The sequence below is a fragment of the Salvelinus sp. IW2-2015 genome, unplaced genomic scaffold (assembly GCF_002910315.2).
Source record: "Salvelinus sp. IW2-2015 unplaced genomic scaffold, ASM291031v2 Un_scaffold778, whole genome shotgun sequence".
Lineage (NCBI taxonomy): Eukaryota > Metazoa > Chordata > Actinopteri > Salmoniformes > Salmonidae > Salvelinus > Salvelinus sp. IW2-2015.
In genome coordinates, this window is record NW_019942610.1 from 415,673 (window position 1) to 439,588 (window position 23,916).

Sequence of the window (23,916 nt, forward strand, 5' to 3'; positions counted from 1 at the left end):
GTTCAGGGTTAGGTCTAGGGCCTGTTCAGGGTTAGGTCTAGGGCCTGTTCAGGGTTAGGTCTAGGGCCTGTTCAGGGTTAGGTCTAGGGCCTGTTTAGGGTCCTGTTTAGAGGTCAGAGGGTAAAACATGACCTGTGTTTGACTCACTTCTGTTCTCCAGCTCCCTCAGTGTTTCCGGGGGAACCCGGAGCTTGTCGATATGTTCCCTAGCGACAGCCGCCCACTTCTGAAGCGATTCCATGGCGACCCACGGCCGCGACAGGTCCACAGTAACCAATAGCAACGAGTCACCAAGCGCCTCTCGTTGCACAGCAACAGACTGCAGACCTTTATGGTACAGATCCCCATCTAACACCCAGGCATTACACCTGGTTTGGTCTACATACACACACACACACACACACACACACACACACACACACACGCAACACCACCACACACAGCACACACACACACCACACACACACACACACACACACACACACACACACACACCACATTATAGACAGACCTAGTAGGTAGTGCAGAGAAATTAACCAACATTTCGTGGGTGGACGCTGTTTCTCTATAGAGAGAAATCAAATCATTCACGAAAAAGTCAAGTCAAGAACTACAGTATATGGGATGCTGGGCTAAAGGGAGTTGTAGTTTTCATTCGGCAAATATTCAACCTTGTTCAGCGCAGAAATGTTGTAATTAACTACAATGACCATAACTTGAATGTTGACTATTTTTGGTTTTGGAATGTCAATTAAAAAGCTCCAAAATCATTTGAATGTGTTTATTTCTTAATACATTTTATGATTCAAAATAATTATAAAACCGAAAGCAACCTATCCGACCTCAAAGGACTAATCACTCAGCACTACTAGTGGTTAAAAGGCAATGATGGTGTAAAAGGTAAAAGGAAAGCTGTGATTGGTTACCATCAATGTCGTCATCATGGACACTAAAGTAGAGGTATTCCAGGCCACGCCCCTTCAGGAAGTCCTCCACACCCTGTAGTTTAGCAACTAGGGTGGTCTTCCCCGAACCCACCTCCCCTACACACACACACACACAGAAAGACAGTCAGACAGGTATTAAATACCTAACAATGACACATTACAATATTCTACTATTAGGCCCATCAGTAAATACTGCAGAGTAGGCAGCATTCCTCACGCCATACTGATTAGCCTCTGTAGCAGAGGATTATCCTTGGGGTTGTTACTGCTAGGCGAATGTGGCTGACTGGACTCAGACAAGGATTGCTAGACACACACACATTCTACATAATGCCATATAAAAGCAACATAAAGCCTGACTGATAGCTGGTATCATATTGGTCCATCATTGTAATAGGAGAAGGCAGGGTGGGGGAGAGAGGTTCATCACAGCTAGCACACGCACGCACACAGAGACAGACAGACAGATACCCACCCATGACCAGCACATTTTTCCCGGACGGTAGTTTAGATCTGGAGTGCGTCGATACTTCGCTCAGAATAGCAGACCTGCGGATAGATGGATAGTGCAGACCGTTAACTAGCTAATTTAGTTGACTGTCTACATGTACATTTTATAGAATCATTCCACTGACTAGCTAGTTAACTAGCTTATCATCACCAGTAGCATTAGCCAAGGCTAGCTATCGCTGGCTACTCAATCTAAAAGCCGATGCAGAAATGCTAACTAACTAAACCACACAATCATCAGACAGCATCACCATTCATTCGTAAACCTAGCCAATCTCTATTGCTAGCATCAATGGGCTAGCTGCTGCTAGCTAGCTGTGTTAGACGGGCTGTCACTCGGATTCTGAACAATAACAGTCGCTCTCCATCGAAAAGCTCCTCCTGGATCTAAACAGGCAGGTGTCAGTTGTTCCCACCATAAATCCTGTCCATCTTCGTCTTCAGTGTTGGGTTGTTCGGCTGTGCTGTTTAGTCCACTGTTGTTGGAGGATAATAATGTACTCCTCCCTGACGCCGCCATCTTCACTGCTGCCAACCAACAAAGACCCGGATGTAACGCACAGTACTGGGCGTGGTCGTCCAGTAGAATAACACAATAAACAAATAAAATTAGCCTAATTAATTCATTAACGAATTAAATAAACAGATCCGTGCTAACTACAGATAAGATCCAGAGTGAAGGACTTCACTTGAATTTTTTGATTGGTGTATATTAAGTGACTTTCTCATGCGTTTACATTGTGTTTTGTATTCCAGTTTACATACTTTTCAACATTTCAGAGTTGCTGTAACTAGATTACTCTTTATCGCCAATATAATTAGCTTATTATCAATTGCTCTCTGAGGCCTGTTTTATGGAATGTTTTATCCAGGTCAAAATTATCCTGTGTGTTGTTTTATAGTTGTATATAATCCTGGACTAAAAATCTATTTCAGTGGAGATTCACTATTGAGTATGCTTTTTAGTGCAGGGTTTACTCTGTATCCGGGAAACGGACCATTAGTGTCCTGTGTATTCATTTGATGTCATATAATCATTGCTGGTAAAACATATGATGTGGTATCACATATATTTAGTTCAGATTTGTCTTGCATGCAAAGTTGCATTCGAAAAAGGTGGGACCAAATCTGATGGGGATAACATATGATAATCTAACACAACACAGCAGGATTATTTTGATCTGGATTACATGTTGAATGGATGGGCCAGCTCATCACACAGTAAAGTGCAGTCACTTCTATCCACCACTGGGTCACGCCGTTGTACCGTCACAGTCCTGTACCCCCTGCCTGCTGCTCCCCGTGGCTCTACCACTTGGGAAAGATACTAACTAACTACCGTTAGTTAACCGGCACTGCGCGACCCTCCTCATCATAATTTACTGGGAGGAGACAGAGGGAGGGAGAAAGACAGAAGTAGAGACAGATAAAGAGACAGAGAGAGATGTTCTCTTCATTCATACCGTGAGAACCCTGATGTACTGTATCCCCTGTCTGCGCATGGCTTGAGGTGCAAGGCTCAGTACCTACTGCTTAGCTGACGTACGGAGAGAGGGAAAGAAAGAGAGAGAGAGAAACGGGATGGGTGCAGAGTGTGTGAGGACGGCGAAGTCACTGTGATTCCGCCCAGCAGTGAAGTTTCCTTCATCTCACTGCTCTGCCCATATCTACCTGGTACCTCAGGTGAGTTACTGACTGGAACACTAATAAGGTATGGATGTTCTGGGCACTGGGCTGAGTGTGTGTGTTTGTGTGTGTGTGTGTGGACACCCCCGTGTCCATGTTATAACTTGACAAAGGCTTTGGATGTTTGTTTTTTACATGCAACACACCCTGCTCAATAACATAAGAGTTGTTACGGTATGCTGTGTTATGTTATGGGATTGTAGGTTCAGTGTGTATGTGTGTTTGTGTGGGCGTGCGTGCGTGCGTGCGTGCGTGCGTGCGTGCGTGCGTGCGTGCGTGCGTGCGTGCGTGCCACAGGTGACAGAGAGAGAGTTATGTGGTAGCTTTCTAAGCCTGTGGAGGGATTACTCAGCATGGACCTTCCTGCCCTAATGATTCATTATTCATTATTATTAATGTCATCACTCACACACACACACACACGCACACGCACACGCACACACACACACACACACTGGAATTGTCCCATGTTTCTGAGTCCATCTGAAGGCCAGGGGTCAAGGGCAGTGGATCTCTGATCAGTGATTGGTTCTGATGCTGCCTTTTAAAGTTGTGATTGGACAGAGAGATACTCAGATATAGAATTAATTATCTGTCCATTTGTTATTCCCTACTCTGATTATCTCAGCTAAAAATAATCACCCCAGCATCCACACACACTGAGCGCATGAAATATAGAGGAGGAATAGGACGAGGGAGGAGGGAGAGATAGTGAGAGAGGGGGGGGACGGGAGAGAGACGGAGAGCTGTGGAACAGAACTGGGTCATATTGAGTTTGCTACCAAACTGCAGGCAGTGGCATAAAAAAGAGAGAAAGAGATGGAGAGAGAGAGAGCACATACTATATAATAGTGCAGATTGAAGTTGATGGAGGATTGATCTAGACCACGTGTCAAATTCATTCCACGGAGGGCCAAGTGTCTGCGTGTTTTCTCTCATCCCTTGTACTTGATTGATTAATTAAGGTCACTGAATAGTAAGGAACTCCCCTCACCTGGTTGTCTAGGTATTAATTGAAATGAAAAAACAAAAACCAGCAGACACTAAGCCCTCCATGGAATGAGTTTGACATCCTTGATCTAAACTATAGAATATTAAATGTAGAGGTTATACTAGAATGTTGACTAAACTACACTAGAATGTAGAATATAATGCAGAATAGAATGTAGAATGGTCCAAAAACTGAAACACAGCACTGTGTGTGTGTTTGTCTGTGTGAGTTCTGACCTTGAACATAAGAACTGCTTACTGCTTACTCAGTTCCACAGCATCTTCTCATGTTGTAACAGAGGGGTTTGTTTAGGATTGTGTGTTCTCCCTAAAGTGTGTGTGTAATGTATTTTCTCACTTAAGTGTGTGTGTGTGTGTGTGTCTGTCTGCAGGTCCTTCGTGTGTCCAGCATGAGTAACATCTATGAGTCTGCAGAGGCGACCCTTGGCCTGTGCAACTCTTCCTGTGTGTGTGTGTGTGTGTGTCTGTCTGCAGGTCCTTCGTGTGTCCAGCATGAGTAACATCTATGAGTCTGCAGAGGCGACCCTTGGCCTGTGCAACTCTTCCTGTCTGACCAAGGTAGCTCATAAACACTTGATTGATTGATTAACAAAATGATTAGTTGACAAATTGATCTATCAAATAATTTATTTATTGATGACAGGTTGAGCTGAGAGTGGCTTGTCGAGGGATCTCAGACCGAGATGCCCTTTCTAAACCAGACCCCTGTGTTGTCCTCAAGATGCAGTCACACGGGCAGTGGTTTGAGGTACTCTCTTCCTCCATCTCTCTCTCTCTCTCGCTCCCTCTCTGCCGTTTCTCTCCCTCTCTGTCTCTCTGCGCCTGACTCGACAAGAAAATAAAAGCTGACTTTTGCCACAGTACACACACACACACACACACTCTCTCTCTCTCGTTCTCTCTCTTTCTCTCGTTCTCTCTCTTTCTTTCTCTCTCTCTCTTTCTCTCTCGCACTCGTTCAACCCGCATCCACAGAAGTAGTTTCTTTCCTCTGAGAGTTTAAAGCTTCTTAGTAAAGACCAGAAGACCAGAAACAAACTCTTTGAGTGGTTTATCAGGAGAATGCAGTTAGATGTCTCTAAATCCTAAACAATCTGCTCCCCTTATGTGGCTGGACTTGTGAAGAAACAAAGGAGAGGTCTATTTTGGTTTAGTTGCAATTTTTTCCCTATGATTAACAATTCAAGAGTTTTGCTGAACAGGCTGACAAAGAGAATTCATAGCTCCAGGCTTTTAGTCTTCTTACTAACTGTTAGGCCTTACTGGTGGATGTGTCTCCAGAGATTCTCACAGTGGGGACCTGAAACGATTGCTGTCCACTGCCATGTGGTGCTGAGCTTGAGAATGATGATGTCGCTGTCCGCTTCAATGGTGCTGAATTGTCAACATTACCGCTTGTTTGTTTACAATAATCACCATTGGATATTTTACTTGTGTGACAACTTTAAAGTGTGTTTGTGTGTATGCGTGTGTGCGTGCATGCCTGCGTGTGTGCCTTTGTGTGTGTGTGTGTGTGTGTGTGCGTGAGTGTACGTGCGTGTGTGCGCGTGGGCGTGTGTGTGCAGGTGGACCGTACAGAGGTGATCCGTAGCAGTATCAATCCAGTGTTTTCCAAGGTGTTTCTGGTTGACTTCTACTTTGAGGAGGTTCAGCGTCTTCGCTATGAGCTACATGACATCAGCTCAGCTCACAATGGACTCAGAGACACAGACTTCCTCGGAGCTATGGAGTGCACGTTGGGACAAGTGAGTGAATGTGAGGATAGGTGAGTGCACGTGAGGACAGGTAAATGCACATGAGGACAGGTGTGTGCACGTGAGGACAGGTAAATACACGTGAGGACAGGTGAATACACGTGAATACACGTGAGGACAGGTGTGTGCAGGTGAGGACAGGTAAATACACATTGGGACAGGTGTGTGCATGTGAGGACAGAGGGAAAGATTAGTGCGGAATCTGCTATAACCGTTTTCGACCTGTCTACATGTCTGTCTGTCTTTCTGTGTGGTGCTCGTGTGTGTGTCTGTGGTGGGGTGTGTGTGTGTGGTGTGTGTGGTGTTTTGGTGTGTTGTGTGGTGTGTGTGTGGAGTGTGTGTGTGTGTTGTGTGTGTGTGGGTGGTGGCTGTGTTGCATGTGGTGTGTTGTTCTGTTGGGTTGTGTGTGTGCAGATCGTGTCCAGAGGAAACTGTCCAAAGCGTTACTTAAACAGGGAAACACTACCAGCAAGTCCTCCATCACAGTACGAAGCTCTCACGCACACATACACACAACGTGCACACGCACACACACACACAAACAAACAGACGATACAAGTTCAGATGATGATGATGATTATGATGATGGCATTTCCGCTCTAGGGTAACATCAGGAGAGTATCAGTAATGCATGACTAGCGTAGAACGCGCCACCACGCGCTCCGCAAACTAGACGAAATCACTAATGTGGGTGGGAATGTGTGTGTGTATGGTGCGTGTGCTGTGGTGGTGTTGTGTTGTGTGTGTGCTGTGTGTCGTAGAATGCTTGTCGAGGTGGTGTGTAGGTGCTCTGTGGCTGGGGATCGTTATTTCTCGTCTCTGAGTCCGAAGGACATATGAAAACACGGAGAACCGACCCACTCGGGATCGTGTGCTGTGAACTCACGCGTATATGTGGGTGTGTGTTGTGTGGATCGGTGTGTGTGGTGGATGCGTTGTGCTAATCATGCCTTATATACTAAGGGTTCACCTTCGAGTGGTGCTGTTGTCGGGGTGTGTCGTGTGTGTGTGAGATGTGAGTTAGTCTGCAGTGGCCGTCTGTGATACATCCATACAAACATTGAGCAGTGGGAGCCTTATCATCAAATTAATGTAACAGTGGTCTGCAGAGATGAAAAAGAAAGAGTATGCAATTATACTGAGCGGACAAAGCGTTCCGTAGAAGAAGCGGAATGGAAACGGGGAAGGAAAGGGAAACGGTGGAGGACGGGATGAGAAGATCGAGAAAAAGAAGTAACTGCGGCGTAAGGAAGACGACAATGATGTGCTAAGCTAAGACGGAGAGCAGGAGCGGTGAGTAAATTAGCTGAATATAGAGACAACGAATGAAGAAGAGAAGAGTGAGAGAAGCGTCGAGAGATGAGGTGCTTGGAAGCAGAGGCTGAGGCTATTAATGGTGGAGAAGAGGAGAAATATAAGTCGGATGAGAACTGATAGTGCAGAACGTAGCAAGAGCGGGTTGAGAGAAGAGGGAGGACGGAAGGAATGTTGAGAAGACAGGAGAGAGAGACACTTTGGCTGGAGAAATAGAGGCAGGAAGAGAAAGTGCGGAAGAGGGAGGTCTGGACTGGAGAAAGTATGTGCGGCTCGAACAAGACGTGCAGAGAAGAGCGGCGGCCCTAAGTAGAGGAGGATGAGAATGGCAGAAGGATGGAGGAGACAAGATGTCGGGAAGACAGAGGGAGAGAGAGGGAGTAGAGGGCAGGACGGAGAACGTGGGGAGAATGACGGAGCAACGAGAGAAGGTGAATAGACAGAAACAGATGAGTGAGAGTTCAGACAGTCGGAGAAGAGGTGCGAGACGTGGAGAAGAAGGAGGAAGGAGAGGAAGGAGGCTCCGAGAGGACAAGGTGGCAGAAGCAGGAAATAAGGTGAGAAGAGAGAAGAACGTGGAGAAGAGAAGGAGAGGAGGGGGAGGAGAGGAGGGGGAGAAGAGGAGAGAATGTGGAGAAGGGGAGGAGAGGAGGGGGAGAAGAGGAGGAAAGGAGAAGATGAAGAGTGATTATTCCTTAGCTTATTATTCCTTAGCTTCCTTAAAGACAATGATGCACTCATGACTGTAATTCGCTTTGGATAAAAACGTCTGCTAAATGGCATACATATTTAAATGAAATAAAAAATATAAAGTAGAGGAATAAACTGACCATCAAACAATAAGCTGATCATCAAACAAGATGTCTTTGTTTTTCTGTAGGATTTCTTCAGTAAATCAGATCCGTTTTTGGAAATCTTCAGAATAAATGACGATGGCAGCGGATCACTAGTTCACAGAACTGAGGTAAGTCACACACGCACGCACGCACGCATGCACGCATGCACGCACGCACGCACACACGGTATGAGCACAGATTATGATAATGACGTGTGTGTGTGTGTGTGTTGTCAGACGGTGATGAACGACCTCAGCCCGGTGTGGAAGTCATTCAAGGTCTCTCTCAACACACTATGTAGCGGAGACCATGACCGCCAACTAAAGGTAAGATCACAACTATAACCTAACCATAATGTCTTCTAACCTAACCATAATCAAACCAAATAGGTATTTTGGTGAACGACATGCATGTGATGATTATAAGTAATCTTGCCTACGACTTGAAGATTTGTGTTACCTCCCCAAAATAATGCCCAGGCTAGCTGAGCATCGTGTGTGGTGGGACTCTGATTCTAAACGTTATTGTCTTCATGAATAAACATGAGGTCATTCATTATTCACTACCCTCTTAACTCTACGTGGCTCTTGTCAGCCCTGTTAGTGGGGAACACACACACACACAGTTACCTGTTTATAGACTCTCTGAGTAGAACAGAGGGACTGAGTTAGGTCAGATCTGAATCAGTGATCAGTTAGCACAAACAGAAGAAAATGCTTTAAAACAGAAGAGATACTACAAATATGATGACAAATTTTGTTTCTCTGTTTGGAAATGTTTTCATTTTGCTACGTTGTGCCCCACTGAACACGTCTCAGCTTCCAACCATCGCTGTCTAATGACTATTCCCAACCACAAAGTGTGCACACACACACTCTCTCTCTCTCTACAGCTGAGTCCTTCTCAGCATCTCCAGATTAATATTTCACGGCCCCCCACCGAAACCAGCCATCAATCATTCAGCATGGCATTTCCGTGTGTGTGTGCGTGTGTGTTTTTCAGTGCACAGTGTATGATTGGGACTCCAATGGGAAGCACGACTTCATTGGAGAGTTCCAGACCACCTATAAGGAGATACGCACAGACCTGGAAGGGAGACAGGTACACCCTAACCCAAACCTTACTCTAACCCAACCCTAAAACCTAACCCTAACCCAATCCTAAAACCTAACCCTAACCCAATCCTAAAACCTAACCCTAACCTAACCCTAACCCAATCCTAAAACCTAACCTAACACTAACCTAACCCTAACCCAATCCTAAAACCTAACCCAACCCAAAAACCTAACTCAACCCCAACCCAACCCTAAAACCTAACCCAACCCTAACCCTAGCCCAATCTTAAAACCTAACCCAACCCTAACTTTAACCCTTAACCTAACCCAACCTTAACCCAACCTAAACTTAATCTGACCCTTAATGAGAAAATGTTACAGCTAAAAATGAATGATTTACTTTAATATGGCAAAAAAATGAATACTTGCATTTGCACGTGGGTGTGCGTGTACGTGTAGATGCAATGGGACTGTATAAACCCTAAGTACCAGGTGAAGAAGAAAAACTACAGAAACTCTGGTGTCGTCGTCCTCAACCACTGTAAGGTAACACTCCTCCTTCCTATCACTCTCTCTTTATCCATATTGTTTAGAATATTATTGAAATAGTATTGAAATAGTATTGAATAGCATTGAAACACTGATAAAGCTGTTATGAATGCCCTTGTACAGTAAGCAAGTAAAGTAATACTCTTTATATATTAATAGCGGTATACTCGTGTATTTCTACATGCACTTTATAGATGTATTCACACACACACACAACACACACACACACACACACACAACACACACACACACACACACACACACACAACACACACACCACACACACACACACACACACACACCACACACACCACACACACACACACACACACACACACACACACACACACACACACTTCCTTTAACTGTGTTCCTTCTATGACAGATCATCAAGATGTATTCTTTCCTGGACTACATCATGGGAGGCTGTCAGAATCCAGTTCACAGTAAGTGTGTGTGTGTGTGTGTGCATGATGGTTATCTGGGGTGTGGTGGTGCATGATGTATCTGGGTGTGTGTGTGTGTATGATGGTTATTGGTGTGTGTGTGCATGATGGTATCTGGGTGTGTGTGTGTGCATGATGGTTATCTGGGGTGTGTGTGGTGCATGATGTATCTGGGTGTGTGTGTTGTATGATGGTTATCTGGGGTGTGTGTGTGTGTGCATGATGGTTATCTGGGGTGTGTGTGTGGCATGATGGTTATTCTGGGGTGTGTGTGGTGTATGATGGTTATCTGGGGTGTGTGTGTGTGCATGATGGTTATCTGGGTGTGTGTGTGAGTGTGTGCATATGGTTATCTGGGTGTGTGTGTGTGTATGATGGTTATCTGGCTGGAAGCTGTGTGTGTGTGTATGATGGTTATCTGGGGTGTGTGTGTGTGTATGATGGTTATCTGGGTGTGTGTGTGTGTATGATGTTATCTGGGGGGGGTGTGTGTGTGGTATGATGGTTATCTGGTTGGTGTGTGTGTGTATGATGGTTACTTGGGGGGGGGGTGTGTGTGCATGATGGTTATCTGGTGGTGTGGTGTGTGTATGATGGTTATCTGGGTGTTGTGTGTGTATGATGGTTATCTGGGGGGGTGTGTGTGTATGATGGTTATCTGGGGTGTGTGTATGTGTATGATGTTATCTGGGTGGTGTGTGTGTATGATGGTTATCTGGGGGGGGTGTGTGTGTGTATGATGGTTATCTGGGGTGTGGTGTGTGTATGATGGTTATCTGGGGTGTGTGTGTGTGGCATGATGGTTATCTGGGTGTGTGTGTGTGTATGATGGTTATCTGGGGGTGTGTGTGTGTTATGGTGTTATCTGGGTGTGTGTGTTGGTGTGTGTGTGTGGTATATGGTTATCTGGGGTGTGTGTGTATGATGGTTATCTGGGGGGGGGGGGGCATGTAGGGTGTGTGTGTGGTTGTGTGTGCATGATGGTATCTGGGTGTGTGTGTTATGTGTGGCCGTGTGGGTGTGTGTGTGGTTGTGCGTGTATGTGTGGTTGTGCAGGCACACACACTAGCTGGGATCTTTCAATGTTGACTGTACTAACTGACTCTGTTTTACAAATCTTTCATTGAGAGTATTTTAACTTTTTGTATTGTTTGTGGTTTGGCAATGCCACTGTCAAGCCAGAGAAATATATGCTGAGAAGGATTATCACCACAGCAGCAAGGTACTTGGAGTCAAACAGACAGGTCTGATGAGATCTTTAAGGTCAGGGCCCTCCGCAAGGCTACAAAAATAATTTTAGACCCAAGCCCCCCCTGTACCCGGACTTTGAGCTACTCCCCTCTGGCGCGGTATAGGGCACCCCTCGCAGGAAAAACAGAACCTAGACAATCATTTGGCCAGGTGTGAGACCCTCCTAAATAGCTGGGGCTAATTCCGCTCAGTAGCGAGTCGATCAGTAAGGCAGCGCAGGCTAATGTTCCTGTCGACTCAGTAAGGCCAGCAGGCTAATGTTCCTGTCGACGTCAGTAGGCCAGCAGGGCTAATGTTCCGTGTCGCGTCAGTAGGCCAGCAGGCTTAATTTCCTGTCGACTCAGTAAGGCGCAGCAGGCTAATGTTCTGTCGACCCAGTAAGGGCCAAGCAGGCTGATGTTCCTGTCGACCCAGTAAGGCCAGCAGGCTAATGCCATGTCGACCCAGTAAGGCCAGCAGGCTAATGGTTCCTGTCGACCAGTAACGGCCAGCAGGCTAATGTCCTGTCGACCCAGTAAGGCCAGCAGGCTAATGTTCCTGTCGACCCAGTAAGGCCAGCAGGCTAATGTTCCTGTGACTCAGTAAAGCGCAGCAGGCAATGTTCCTGTCGACCCAGTAAGGCCAGCATGCTGATGTTCCTATCTCACCCAGAAGGCCAGCAGGCTAATGTTCCTATCGACCAGTAAGGCCGCAGGCCTATGTTCCTGTGACCCAGTAAGGCAGCAGCTAATGTTCTGTCGACTCAGTAAGGCCAGCAGGCTAATGTTCCTGTTCGACCCAGTAAAGGCCAGCAGGCTATGGTTCCTGTCGACCCCCAGTAAGGCCAGCAGGCTAATGTTCCTGTCGACCCAGTAAGGCCAGCAGGCTGATGTTCCTATCCACCCAGTAAGGCGCAGCAGGCTAATGTTCCTGTCGACCCAGTAAGGCCAGCAGGCTAATGTTCCTGTCGGAGTCAGAGGCGACAGCAGGCTAATGTTCGCTATCGGACTCAAGTTTTTAAGGGGCGCCAAGCCAGGCTATAATGTTCCTGTCGACCCCAGTAAGGCCAGCAGGCTAATGTTCCTGTCGACCCATAAGGCCAGCAGTTTTAATGTGCCTGTCGACCCAGTAAGGCCAGCAGGCTGATGTTCCTATCCACCCTAGGTAAGGCCCAGCCAGGCGAAGTGTTCCTGTCGACCCCAGTAAGGCCAGCAGGCTAATGTTCCTGTCGACCCAGTAAGGCAGCAGGCTAATGTTCCTGTCGACCCATAAGGCCAGCAGGCTAATGTTTTCCTGTCGCACGCCAGTGAAGGCCAAGCAGGCTAATGTTCCTTGTCGACCCGAGTAAGGCTCAGCAGGGCTAATGTTCCTGTCGACCCAGTAAGGCAGCAGCTAATGTTCCTGTCGATCCCAGTAAGGCCAGCAGGCTAGATGTTCCTGTCGACCCCGTAAGGCCAGCAGGCTGATTTCCTGTCGACTCAGTAAAGGCCAGCAGGCTAATGTTCCTGTGCGACCCAGTAAGGCCCAGCAAGGCTGAAGTGTCCTGCGTCCTACAGTAAGGCCAGCAGGCTAATTTCCTTGTCGACCCAGTAAGGCCAGCAGGCTATGTTCCTGTCGATCCAGTATAGGCCAGCAGGCTAATGTTCCTGTCGACCCAAGTTAAGGCCAGCGGCTGATGTTCCTGTCGACCCAGTAACGGCCAGCGGCTAATGTTCCTGTCGACTCGCAGTAAGGCTCAGCAGGCGCTGATGTTCCTGTCGAACCAGCAAAGGCCATGCAGGGCCTAATGTTGCCTGTCGAGCCACGTAAGGCAGTCAGGCTAATGTTCCTGTCGACCCGTATCATCAGCCAGCAGGCTAATGTTGTCCTGTCGACCCAGTAAGGCCAGCAGGCTAATGTTCCTGTCGACCCAGTAAGGCCAGCAGGCTAATGTGTCCTGTCGATCCCAGTAAGGCCAGCAGCTAAGTTCCTGTCGACCAGTAAGGCCAGCAGGCTAATGTTCCTGTCAACCCAGTAAGGCCAGCAGGCTCAATCTTCCTGTCGACCCAGTAAGGGCCAGCAGGCTGATGTTCCTGTCGACCCAGTAAGGCCAGCAGGCTAATGTTCCTGTCAACCCAGTAAGGCCAGCAGGGCTAATGTTCCTGTCGACCAGTAAGGCCAGCAGGCTAAGTGTTTTCCTGTGACCCAGTAGCCAGCGGCTAATGTCCGGTCGACCAGTAAGGCCAGCAGGCTATGTTCCTGGTCGACTCAGTAAGGGGCAGCAGGCTAATGTTCCTGTCGACCAGTAAGGCAGCCAGGCTAATGTTCCTGTCGACCCAGAAGGCAGCAGGCTAATGTCCTGTCGACCCATGTAAGGCCACGAAGGCTAATGTTCCTGTCGATCCAGTAAGGCCAGCAGTGCTATGCTTCTGCATCGACTCCAGTAAGCGCCAGCAGCTAAGTTTCATGTCGATCCATAAGGCCGCAGGCTGATGTTCCTATGTCGACCAGTAACGGCCAGCAGGCTGATTTCCTGTCGACCCCAGTAAGGCCACAGCTGATGTTCCGTCGACTCAGTAAGCCCGCAAGCAGCAGGTACATGTTCCTGTCGACCCAGTAAGGCCACAGGCTAATGTTCCTGTCGACCCAGTAAGGCCAGCAGGCTAAATGTTCCTGTCGACCAGTTAAGGCCAGCAGGGCTAATGTTCTGTCGATCCATAGCCAGCAGGCTAATGTTCCTGTCGACTCAGTAAGGCCAGCCAGGCTAGTCCTTTTTTTATTGGTATCGTAACTGTTATGATAGTGTGTATTGTCATTTGTTTGGTATTTAAACGTCACTTAAACGTGTGTACATGACACTGCAACGAGAATGTCCCATGTGGACAAGTAAAGTCAGTAAAGTAAAGTGGTGGTTGAATGCAGCCAGATATTGTCTGATTTATCTCCTTATGAAATGGCCATGTATCATCCTTATATTGTGGTGTGTATCCCAGGTGGCATAAGACTTTACAGCATCAACGGAGACCCGGGAACAGCTGTTCTCTCCACTACATCCATCCGTACAGCCCAATGAGTACCTGAAAGCCCTGGTGGCTGTGGGAGAAATATGTCAAGACTACGACAGGTAACTTATCAATTATCTATATTATCAAAACCTAATCAATGCGCCTGTAATAGGACATCGTGATGATTGCATCTAGCATGTTTAGTTGGGCAAACAGTTCACATGCGTCATATTAGTATTTTTGTGAATCTCTCTCTCTTCTGTCTGTCTCTATTTTCTCTCTCCATCTCCTCTCTCTCTGTCTGTCTCTATTTCTCTCTCTCCATCTCCTCTCTCTCTGTCTGTCTTATTTCTCTCTCTCCATCTCCTTCTCTCTGTCTGTCTCTATTTCTCTCTCTCCATCTCCTCTCTCTCGGCTCTCTAGTGACAAGATGTTTCCAGTTTTGGGTTTGGAGCTCAGATCCCACCTGACTTCAAGGTTAGAGATATTCAACAAAGTGGATCTGGAGATGTCTGGGAGTGCTGTTGTGGAGTCATCTAGTTGATCTTCAAAACGTGTGACCATGCTAGAAATATCCCACTATGTTGTTGAGGTGTGTGTCTGTGGGTGTGTAAACTCCCCTCTCACACATTCTCAGGTGTCACACGATTTGCCGTGAACTTTGATGAAGACAATCCGGAATGTCCCGGTGAGCATCACGCCTGTCACACCTCTAACACACACACAACACAGACACACAACACACCACACACACACACAGTACACAGCTGGTATTGGTGGGAGATGGTATTTTTAACTGAGCCTCTAAAACATTAATCTGAATGTGTGAAATGAGCCTCCATACACACTTTAGACACCTGGCTTGGTGGAATGTGTGTGTGTGTGTGTGTATCTGTGTGGCGTGGTTGCGTGAGTGAGTGAGTGAGGGTAGTTGTGTGTGTGTGTGGTGTGTGGTGTGGTGTGTGTGTGTGTGTGGTGTGTGTGTGTGTGTGTGTTGTTGTGTGTGTGTGTGTGTGTGTGTGTGTGTGTGTGTGTGTGTGTGTGTGTGTGTGGTGTGTGTGTATCTGTGTGGTGCGTGGTTGTGTGAGTGTGTGTGTGAGTGTGTGTGTGAGCCTAAATCTTAAATACACCAAACTGTGTGTTATCTACAAAGACAGGTTTCCTTGATCAGTAGAAGAGAAGGAGAATGTTTGAGCTACCACCACTGTGGAGTTGGAGAAATCACATGTTTTTTTTTAACTGTTGTTTTTTGTGGGTGGTGTGTGCGCGCACGTGTGTGTGTTTCAGGTATCCAGGGTGTGGTAGAAGCCTACCAGGGCGTGTCTTCCTAAGATCCAGCTGTACGGACCGACCAACATCGCTCCCATCATACAGAAAGTTGCTTCTTCTGCCTCAGAGGAGATGCACACCATGGAAGCTATGGTAAGACAGAGATCAGTGATCATTCATCATTTTGTATAAACTTACACACACATTACCCAGATAAACGGCTCCTTTCTTTTGACCAATCAAAACATCTGCTGGCTGAATATAATATTTTGAATATTTTTGTTCTGAACCTGTCGGCTGACTAAACACACATGTGAACCATTGCCTCCTTCATTCTCTCTTCGCCTCTCTCTCTCTCGCGCCCTCTCTCTCGCTCCCCTCTCTCGCTCCCTCTCTCTCTCTCGCTCGCCCCTCTCTCTCTCTCTCTCCCTCTCTCTCTCTCTCTCTCTCTCGCTCCCTCTCTCTCGCTCCTCTCTCTCTCTCTCTCTCGCTCCCTCTCTCTCTCACTCCCTCTCTCTCACTCCCTCTCTCTCTCTCTTTGCTGCCTCTTAGGAGTATTTCATCCTGTTGATCCTAACAGATGGAGTGATAACAGACATGGCTGACACTAGAGAAGCTATAGTCCATGCTTCCCACCTACCCATGTCTGTCATCATAGTAGGAGTGGGAAACGCTGACTTCAGTGACATGCAGATGCTGGACGGAGACGATGGAATACTCAGGTTAGTCTGTTATACCTCTCTGCATGTCTGTCTGTCGGTCTCTTTAATAAGAACATTTATGATGTTCATGTAATAACTCATAATTATATAATAGAGTCATGTTTTTTCAGGTCCCCAAAAGGAGAACCTGTTCTCAGAGACATTGTCCAGTTTGTTCCCTTCAAAGACTTCAAACACGTAAGTCTGTGTGTGTGTCTGTGCATGCATGCGTGTGTGTGTGTGTGTATGAATAACGAGCAGTGACGTGGTCTAGCTGCGCTGGTCAAAACAAATTTATCCATTGGCTATGCGTGTGTGTGTGTATCTGTGTGTGTCCATGCATGTGTTTGTCTCTGTGTTTGTCTCTGTGTGTGTCTGTCTGTGTCTGTGTGTGCATGTGTATGTGCGTGCCCATGTGTGTGAGTGTATTTGCATGTGTGTGTCATGATGTATTTCAATTTTGACAGGCGGAGAAAGCAAATAATTACTTCACATGCTCCAAGCAGAACAGAAATAGAGAGACAGAATAGGGAGAAGAGAGAGGAAGGGGAGCAGGAGAGAGAGGGAGGGAGGGAGAGAGAAGGGAGAGAGAGAGAAACAGACAAAGGGGTTGGTGTAATCACTGTACAGTTTAAATAACAGACAGCAAAAGTCTTTGAGTAGTCAGTGCACTCGCAAGTGTGTGTATAATATCTGTGTTTGTGTGCGTGTGTGAGGTTGTATAACTTGTGTGTGTAAACGTGTGTAATGTGTGTGTGTGTTGGTGTGTGTGTGTCTCCCCAGGCATCCCCGGCTGCGCTAGCTAAGAGTGTGCTAGCAGAGGTGCCCAATCAGGTGGTGGATTACTACAATGCCAAAGGAATCCATCCCAAATGTCTGTCTGACTACGACGAATCTACCAGACCCTTCAGCCCCTGACCACACACATACACACGTATTAATCACACACACACATACACACACGTTATAAACACAAACTAATACATACTCACCCATACACACACCCTGCATACAGTAGTGTAGCTCAGAGAAGTAGTTTGGTGGGTTTAACTATCAATCAATCAAATGCGTTTAGAAAGGCTGGAACCTAGGAAGAAACCTGGAGAGGAACCAGGCTATGAGGGGTGGCCAGTCCTCTTCTGGCTGTGCTGGGTAGAGAGGAAGCAGGTTATGAGGGGTGGCCAGTCCTCTTCTGGCTGTGCCGGGTAGAGAGGAAGCAGGTTATGAGAGGTGGCCAGTCCTCTTCTGGCTGTGCGGGTGGAGATTATAACGATCATTCAGAGTATCTCTACCGCTCCTGCTGTCTCTAGAGAGTTGAAAACAGCAGGTCTGGGACAAGGTGGCACGTCTGGTGAACAGGTCAGGGTTCCATAGCCGCAGGCAGAACAGTTGAAACTGGAGCAGCAGCACAACAAGGTGGACTGGGAACAGCAAGGAGTCATCAGGCCAGGTAGTCCTGAGGCAGGAGAGGGAGAAGGAGAGGGAGAGGGAGAGAAAAAGAGAGAATTAGAGAGAGCATACTTAAATTCACACAGGACACCAGATAAGACAGGAGAAATACTCCAGATATAACAGACTGACCCTAGCCCCCTGACACATAAACTATTGCAGCATAAATAATGGAGGCTGAGACAGGAAGGGTCAGGAGACACTGTGGCCCCGTTCGACAATACCCCCAGACAGGGCCAAACAGGTAGGATATAACCCCACCCACTTTGCCAAAGCACAGCCCCCACACCACTAGAGGGATATCTTCAACCACCAACTTACTATCCTGAGACAAGACCGAGTATAGCCCATGAAGATCTGTCCCACGCCACAACCCAAGGGGGGGCACCAACCCGGACAGGAAGATCACGTCAGTGACTAAACCCACTCAAGTGACGCACCCCTCCTAGGGACAGCATGGAAAAGCACCAGTAAGCCAGTGACTCAGCCCCTGTAATAGGGTTTGAGGCAGTGAATCCCAGTGGAGAGCGGGGAACCGGCCAGGCAGAGACAGCAAGGGCGGTTCGTTGCTCCAGTGCCTTTCCGTTCACCTTCACACTCCTGGGCCAGACTACACTCAATCATAGGACCTACTGAAGAGATGAGTCTTCAATAAAGACTTAAAGGTCGAGACCGAAAGCCCTGCCTCCAGCTGTTTGCTTAGAAATTCTAGGGACAGTAAGGAAGCCTGCGTCTTGTGTCGGTATGTACGGCAGGACCAAATCGGAAAGATAGGTTGGAGCAAGCCCATGTAATGCTTTGTAGGTTAGCAGTAAAACCTTGAAATCAGCCCTTGCCTTCACAGGAAGCCAGTGTAGAGAGGCTAGCACTGGAGTAATATGATCACATTTTTTGTTTTCTAGTCAATTCTAGCAACCGTGTTTAGTGCTAACTGAAGTTTTTTTAGTGCTTTATCCGGATAGCCGGAGAGTAGAGCATTGCAGTAATCTAACCTAGAAGTGACAAAAGCATGGATACATTTTTATGCATAATTTTTGGACAGAAAGTTTCTGATTTTTGCAATGTTGCGTAGATGGAAAAAAGCTGTCCTTGAAACAGTGTCACGATCGTCGTAAGAAGCGGACCAAAGCGCAGCGTGGTTTGAATACATTCTTGTATATTTAATGAAGAACACTTAAACAAAAACAACAAAACGAATAAGACGAACGTGACCGCTATATAAACACTGTGCTAACATGCAACATAACATAGACAATCACCCACAAACCCCAACAGAAAACAGGCTACCTAAATATGGTTCCCAATCAGAGACAATGAATGACAGCTGCCTCTTATTGAGAACCATATCAGGCCAAACGAGAAAACCCCACATAGAAACAGACAACATAGATAATACCCACCCAACTCACGTCCTGACCAACTAAATAAAGACTAAACAAAGGAAATAAGGTCAGAAACGTGACAAACAGCCTTGATATGTTCGTCAAAAGAGAGATCAGGGTCCAGAGTAACGCCAAGGTCCTTCACAGTTTTATTTGAGACGAATGTACAACCATCAAGATTAATTGTCATATTCAACAGAAGATCTCTTTGTTTCTTGGGACCTAGAACTAGCATATCTGTTTTGTCCGAGTTTAAAAGTAGAACATTTGCTGCCATCCACTTCCTTATGTCTGAAACACAGGCTTCCAGGGAGGGCAATTTTGGGGCTTCACCATGTTTCATCAAAATGTACAGCTGTGTGTCGTCCGCATAGCAGTGAAAGTTAACATTATGTTTCCGAATGATATCACCAAGAGGTAAAATATATAGTGAAAACAATAGTGGTCCTAAAACGGAGCCTTGAGGAACACCGACATTTACAGTTGATTTGTCAGAGGACAAACCATCTACAGAGACAAACTGATATCTTTCCAACAGATAAGATCTAAACCAGGCCAGAACTTGTCCGTGTAGACCAATTTGGGTTTCCAATCTCTCCAAAAGAATGTGGTGATCGATGGTATCAAAAGCAGCACTAAGGTCTAGGAGCACAAGGACAGATGCAGAGCCTCGGTCTGACGCCATTAAAAGGTAATTTACCACCTTTACAAGTGCAGTCTCAGTGCTGTGATGGGGTCTAAAACCAGACTGAAGCTTTTCGTATACATTGTTTGTCTTCAGGAAGGCAGTGAGTTTCTGCGTAACAGCTTTTTCTAAAATGTTTGAGAGGAATGGGAGATTCTATATTGGCCAATAGTTTTTTTTATTTCATGGTCAAGGTTTGGCTTTTTCAGGAGAGGCTTTATTACTGCCACCTTTAGTGAGTTTGGTACACATCCTGTGGATAGAGAGACATTTATTATGTTCAACATAGGAGGGCCAAGCACAGGAAGCAGCTCTTTCAGTAGTTTAGTTGGAATAAGGTCCAGTATGCAGCTTGAAGGTTTAGAGGCCATGATTATTTTCATCAATGTGTCAAGAGATATAGCATTAAAAAACGTGTGTGTCTCCCTTGATCCTAGGTCCTGGCAGAGTTGTGCAGACTCAGGACAACTGAGCTTTGGAGGAATACACAGATTTAAAGAGGAGTCCGTAATTTGCTTCCTAATGATCATGATCTTTTCGTCAAAGAAGATCATGAATTTATCACTGCTGAAGTGAAAGCCTCTCTTGGGGAATGCTGCTTTTTAGTTAACTTCGCGACCGTATCAAAAATACATTTTGGATTGTTCTTATTTTCCTCAATTAACTTGGAAAAATAGGATGATCGAGCAGCAGTGAGGGCTCTTCGAAACTGCACGGTACTGTCTTTCCAAGCTAGTCGGAAGACTTCCAGTTTGCTGTAGCGCCATTTCCGTTCCAATTTTCTGGAAGAATGCTTCAGAGCTCGGGTATTTTCTGTATACCAGGGAGCTAGTTTCTTATGACAAATGTTTTTTGTTTTTAGGGATGCGACTGCATCTAGGGTATTACGCAAGGTTGAATTGAGTTCCTCAGTTAGGTGGTTATCTGATTTTTGTACTCTGACGTCCTTGGGTAGGTAGAGGGATTCTGGAAGGGCATCTAGGAATCTTTGGGTTGTCTGAGAATTTATGGCAGGGCTTTTGATGATCCTTGGTTGGGGTCTGAGCAGATTATTTGTTGCGATTGCAAACGTAATAAAATGGTGGTCCGATAGTCCAGGATTATGAGTAAAAACATTAAGATCCACAACATTTATTCCACGGGACAAAACTAGGTACAGAATATGACTGTGGCAGTGAGTAGGTCCGGACAAAACCCGATGATGGCTCCGAAAGCCTTTTGGAGTGGTTCTGTGGACTTTTCCATGTGAATATTAAAATGTTGAATATTGTCTGCCATGGTAGGAATTCAGGGAACTCAGTCAGGCACACTGTATATGGCCCAGGAGGCCTGTAAACAGTAGCTATAAAAAGTGACTGAGTAGGCTGCATAGATTACATGACTAGAAGCTCATAAGAGGAAAACGCAGTCTTTTTTTTTTTGTAAATTGAAATTTGCTATCGTGAATGTTAGCAACACCTCCGCCTTTGCGGGATGCGCTGGGGATATGGTCACTAGTGCAACCAGGAGGTGAGGCCTCATTTAACATAGTAAATTCATCAGGCTTAAGCTATGTTTCAGTCAGGCCAATCACATCAAGATTATGATCAGTGATTAGTTAATTGACTATAACTACCTTGGAAGTGAGGGATCTAATATTAAGTAGCCCTATTTTGAGATGTGAGATATCACAATCTCTTTCAATAATGACAGGAATGGAGGAGGTCTTTATTCCAGTGAGATTGCTAAGGTGAACACTGCCATGTTTAGTTTTGCCCAACCTAGGTCGAGGCACAGACACGGTCTCAATGGGGATAGCTGAGCTGACTACACTGACTGTGCTAGTGGCAGACTCCACTAAACTGGCAGGCTGGCTAACAGCCTGCTGCCTGGCCTGCACCCTATCTCATTGTGGAGCTAGGGGAGTTAGAGCCCTGCCTATGTTCATAGATAAGATGAGAGCACCCCTCCAGCTAGGATGGAGTCTGTCACTCCTCAGCAGGCCAGGCTTGGTCCTGTTTGTGGGTGAGTCCCAGAAAGAGGGCCAATTATCTACAAATTCTATCTTTTGGGAGGAGCAGAAAACGGTTTTCAACCAGCGATTGAGTTGTGAGACGCTGCAGAGCTCATCACTCCCCCTAACTGGGAGGGGGCCAGAGACAATTACTCGATGCCGACACATCTTTCTAGCTGATTTACACGCTGAAGCTATGTTGCGCTTGGTGACCTCTGACTGTTTCATCCTAACATCGTTGGTGCTGAAGTGGATAACAATATCCATATACTCTCTACACTCGCCAGTTTTAGCCTTAGCCAGCATCATCTTCAGATTAGCCTTAACGTCGGTAGCCCTGCCCCCTGGTAAACAGTGTATGATCGCTGGATGATTCGTTTTAAGTCTAATACTGCGGGTAATGGAGTCGCCAATGACTATGGTTTTCAATTTGTCAGAGCTAATGGTGGGAGGCTTCGGCGTCTCAGACCCCGTAACGGGAGGAGTAGAGACCAGAGAAGGCTCGGCCTCAGACTCCAACCCGTTGCTTAATGGGGAGAACCGGTTGAAAGTTTCTGTCGGCTGAATGAGCGACACCGGTTGAGCATTCCTACAGCATTTCCCTCCAGAAGCCATGAGAAAATTGTCCGGCTGTGGGGACTGTGCGAGGGGATTTATACTACTATCTGTACTTATTGGTGGCACAGACGCTGTTTCATCCTTTCCTACACTTAAATTACCCTTGCCTAACGATTGCGTCTGAGGCTGGGCTTGCAGCACAGCTATCCTCGCCATAAGGTGATCGTTCTCCTGTATATTATGAGTACAACGACTGCAATTAGAAGGCATAATGTTAATGTTAATACTTAGCTTCGGCTGGTGGAGGTCCTGACGAAGCACGTCCGGGATGAAAAAGTTGAATGAATAAAGTTGAGTGAGGGAAAAAAAAAAAACGGTAATTAAAAAGTAAAAACTGTAAAGTTGGCAGGTAGCAAAGTAAGGTTAGCAACAAACTGCACAGCAGCACGTTAACCAGTCACAAGTTGTGACCGGGAATTACGTCATAGTGTATTACATGTTGTATTACGCATGCTAGCCCAATGAGTTTTATATCTTACATTATATCACATAGTCTGTGTGTATATACATAACAACAAACATACACACAAACATTATACACTTGTTGACACACACACACACACCTTTTAAAGGTGACTTTTAAGATTTGAACATTATTACATACAGCATAGGCTAAATAGAGATTAGTAAGAGACTTACCTTATAATAACATACAGTAATTATCTCCATTGTCTAGGGTTTTGGTAACATAGAAGACTTTGTAAACAAATAATGTATAGCTTCAATATCATGTTTAGAGTGATGTTGCTCTCATGGAATGTAATTCCTTCAGCACTAATGATATATTTCATATAGAATGAAATGCTATTTGCATGTAAAAATGTAATTGGATGAATGTTCTCTGTTGTTTACGTTTGGTGGCCCACTCTTTGATGTATGCACATCTTACAGAGTGTGGCTTTTAAGGGGTTAGGGGTTGTATACTGTAAGCTGTGTTATATACTTCCTTTTCTACAGGTTGTTGAGAGTTTGCTAAATAAATAACATATTACAATTGTACTAATTTCATAAACCTTTGTTACTTGTAAGGCATTTGAGGTGAACAGCTATGTGTGTGTGTGTGTGTGTGTGTGTGTGTGTGTGTGTGTGTGTGTGTGTGTGTGTGTGGTGTGTGTGTGTGTGTGTGTGTGTGTGTGTGTGGTGTGTGTGTATGTGCGTGTGTGTGTGTGTGTTCGTATGTGCGTGCGTGCGTGCGTGCGTGCGTGCGTGCGTGCGTGCGTGCGTGCGTGGTGCGTGCGTGCCGTGGTGCGTGCGTGCGTGCGTTCTGTGTTTCTGTGGATTAGGCACTTTACTGTATTACAGACCAGATCACATCATATACTATTGTTTCCCAGATGCCCTTGTCTCTGTGTGACTGTGTCTGTTTATCTGTCGGTCTGTTTATCTGACTGTCTGTTTATCTGACTGTCTGTTTATCTGACTGTCTGTCTGTCTGTTTATCTGTCTGTCTGTCTTTCTGTTTATCTGTCTGTCTGTTTATCTGTCTGTCTTTCTGTC

The 23,916-nt window shown here is 46.1% G+C and overlaps 2 protein-coding genes across 3 annotated transcripts in view; one reads left to right on the forward strand and one right to left on the reverse strand.

Moving 5' to 3' along the window:
• The window catches only part of dync1li1 (dynein, cytoplasmic 1, light intermediate chain 1), a 21,766-nt gene extending 19,754 nt beyond the window's left edge, over positions 1-2,012 (reverse strand). For both annotated transcript variants that reach the window (XM_024136097.2, XM_024136096.2), the window contains exons 1-4: positions 1,874-2,012; positions 1,423-1,496; positions 927-1,043; positions 148-378 (exon numbers count right to left, since the gene is read on the reverse strand). In XM_024136097.2, coding sequence (XP_023991865.1) covers positions 148-378; positions 927-1,043; positions 1,423-1,496; positions 1,874-1,977 — 526 coding nt within the window. In that variant the 5' untranslated portion in view covers positions 1,978-2,012. The remainder of the gene's footprint in view (positions 1-147; positions 379-926; positions 1,044-1,422; positions 1,497-1,873) is intronic.
• A 2,619-nt stretch (positions 2,013-4,631) lies between these two features.
• On the forward strand, positions 4,632-23,418 carry LOC112068889 (copine-4-like). The gene is given in 21 exon segments (XM_070438322.1): positions 4,632-4,712; positions 4,798-4,902; positions 5,720-5,909; positions 6,323-6,393; positions 8,103-8,186; positions 8,295-8,384; positions 9,061-9,159; positions 9,573-9,659; positions 10,048-10,108; positions 13,105-13,216; positions 14,311-14,378; positions 14,381-14,441; positions 14,746-14,759; positions 14,762-14,799; positions 14,960-14,966; positions 14,969-15,010; positions 15,610-15,638; positions 15,640-15,744; positions 16,144-16,313; positions 16,424-16,490; positions 17,076-23,418. Coding segments are annotated over 21 exon segments (1,701 nt in total). The 5' UTR covers positions 4,632-4,646; the 3' UTR covers positions 17,211-23,418.
• The last annotated feature ends 498 nt before the right edge of the window (positions 23,419-23,916 follow it).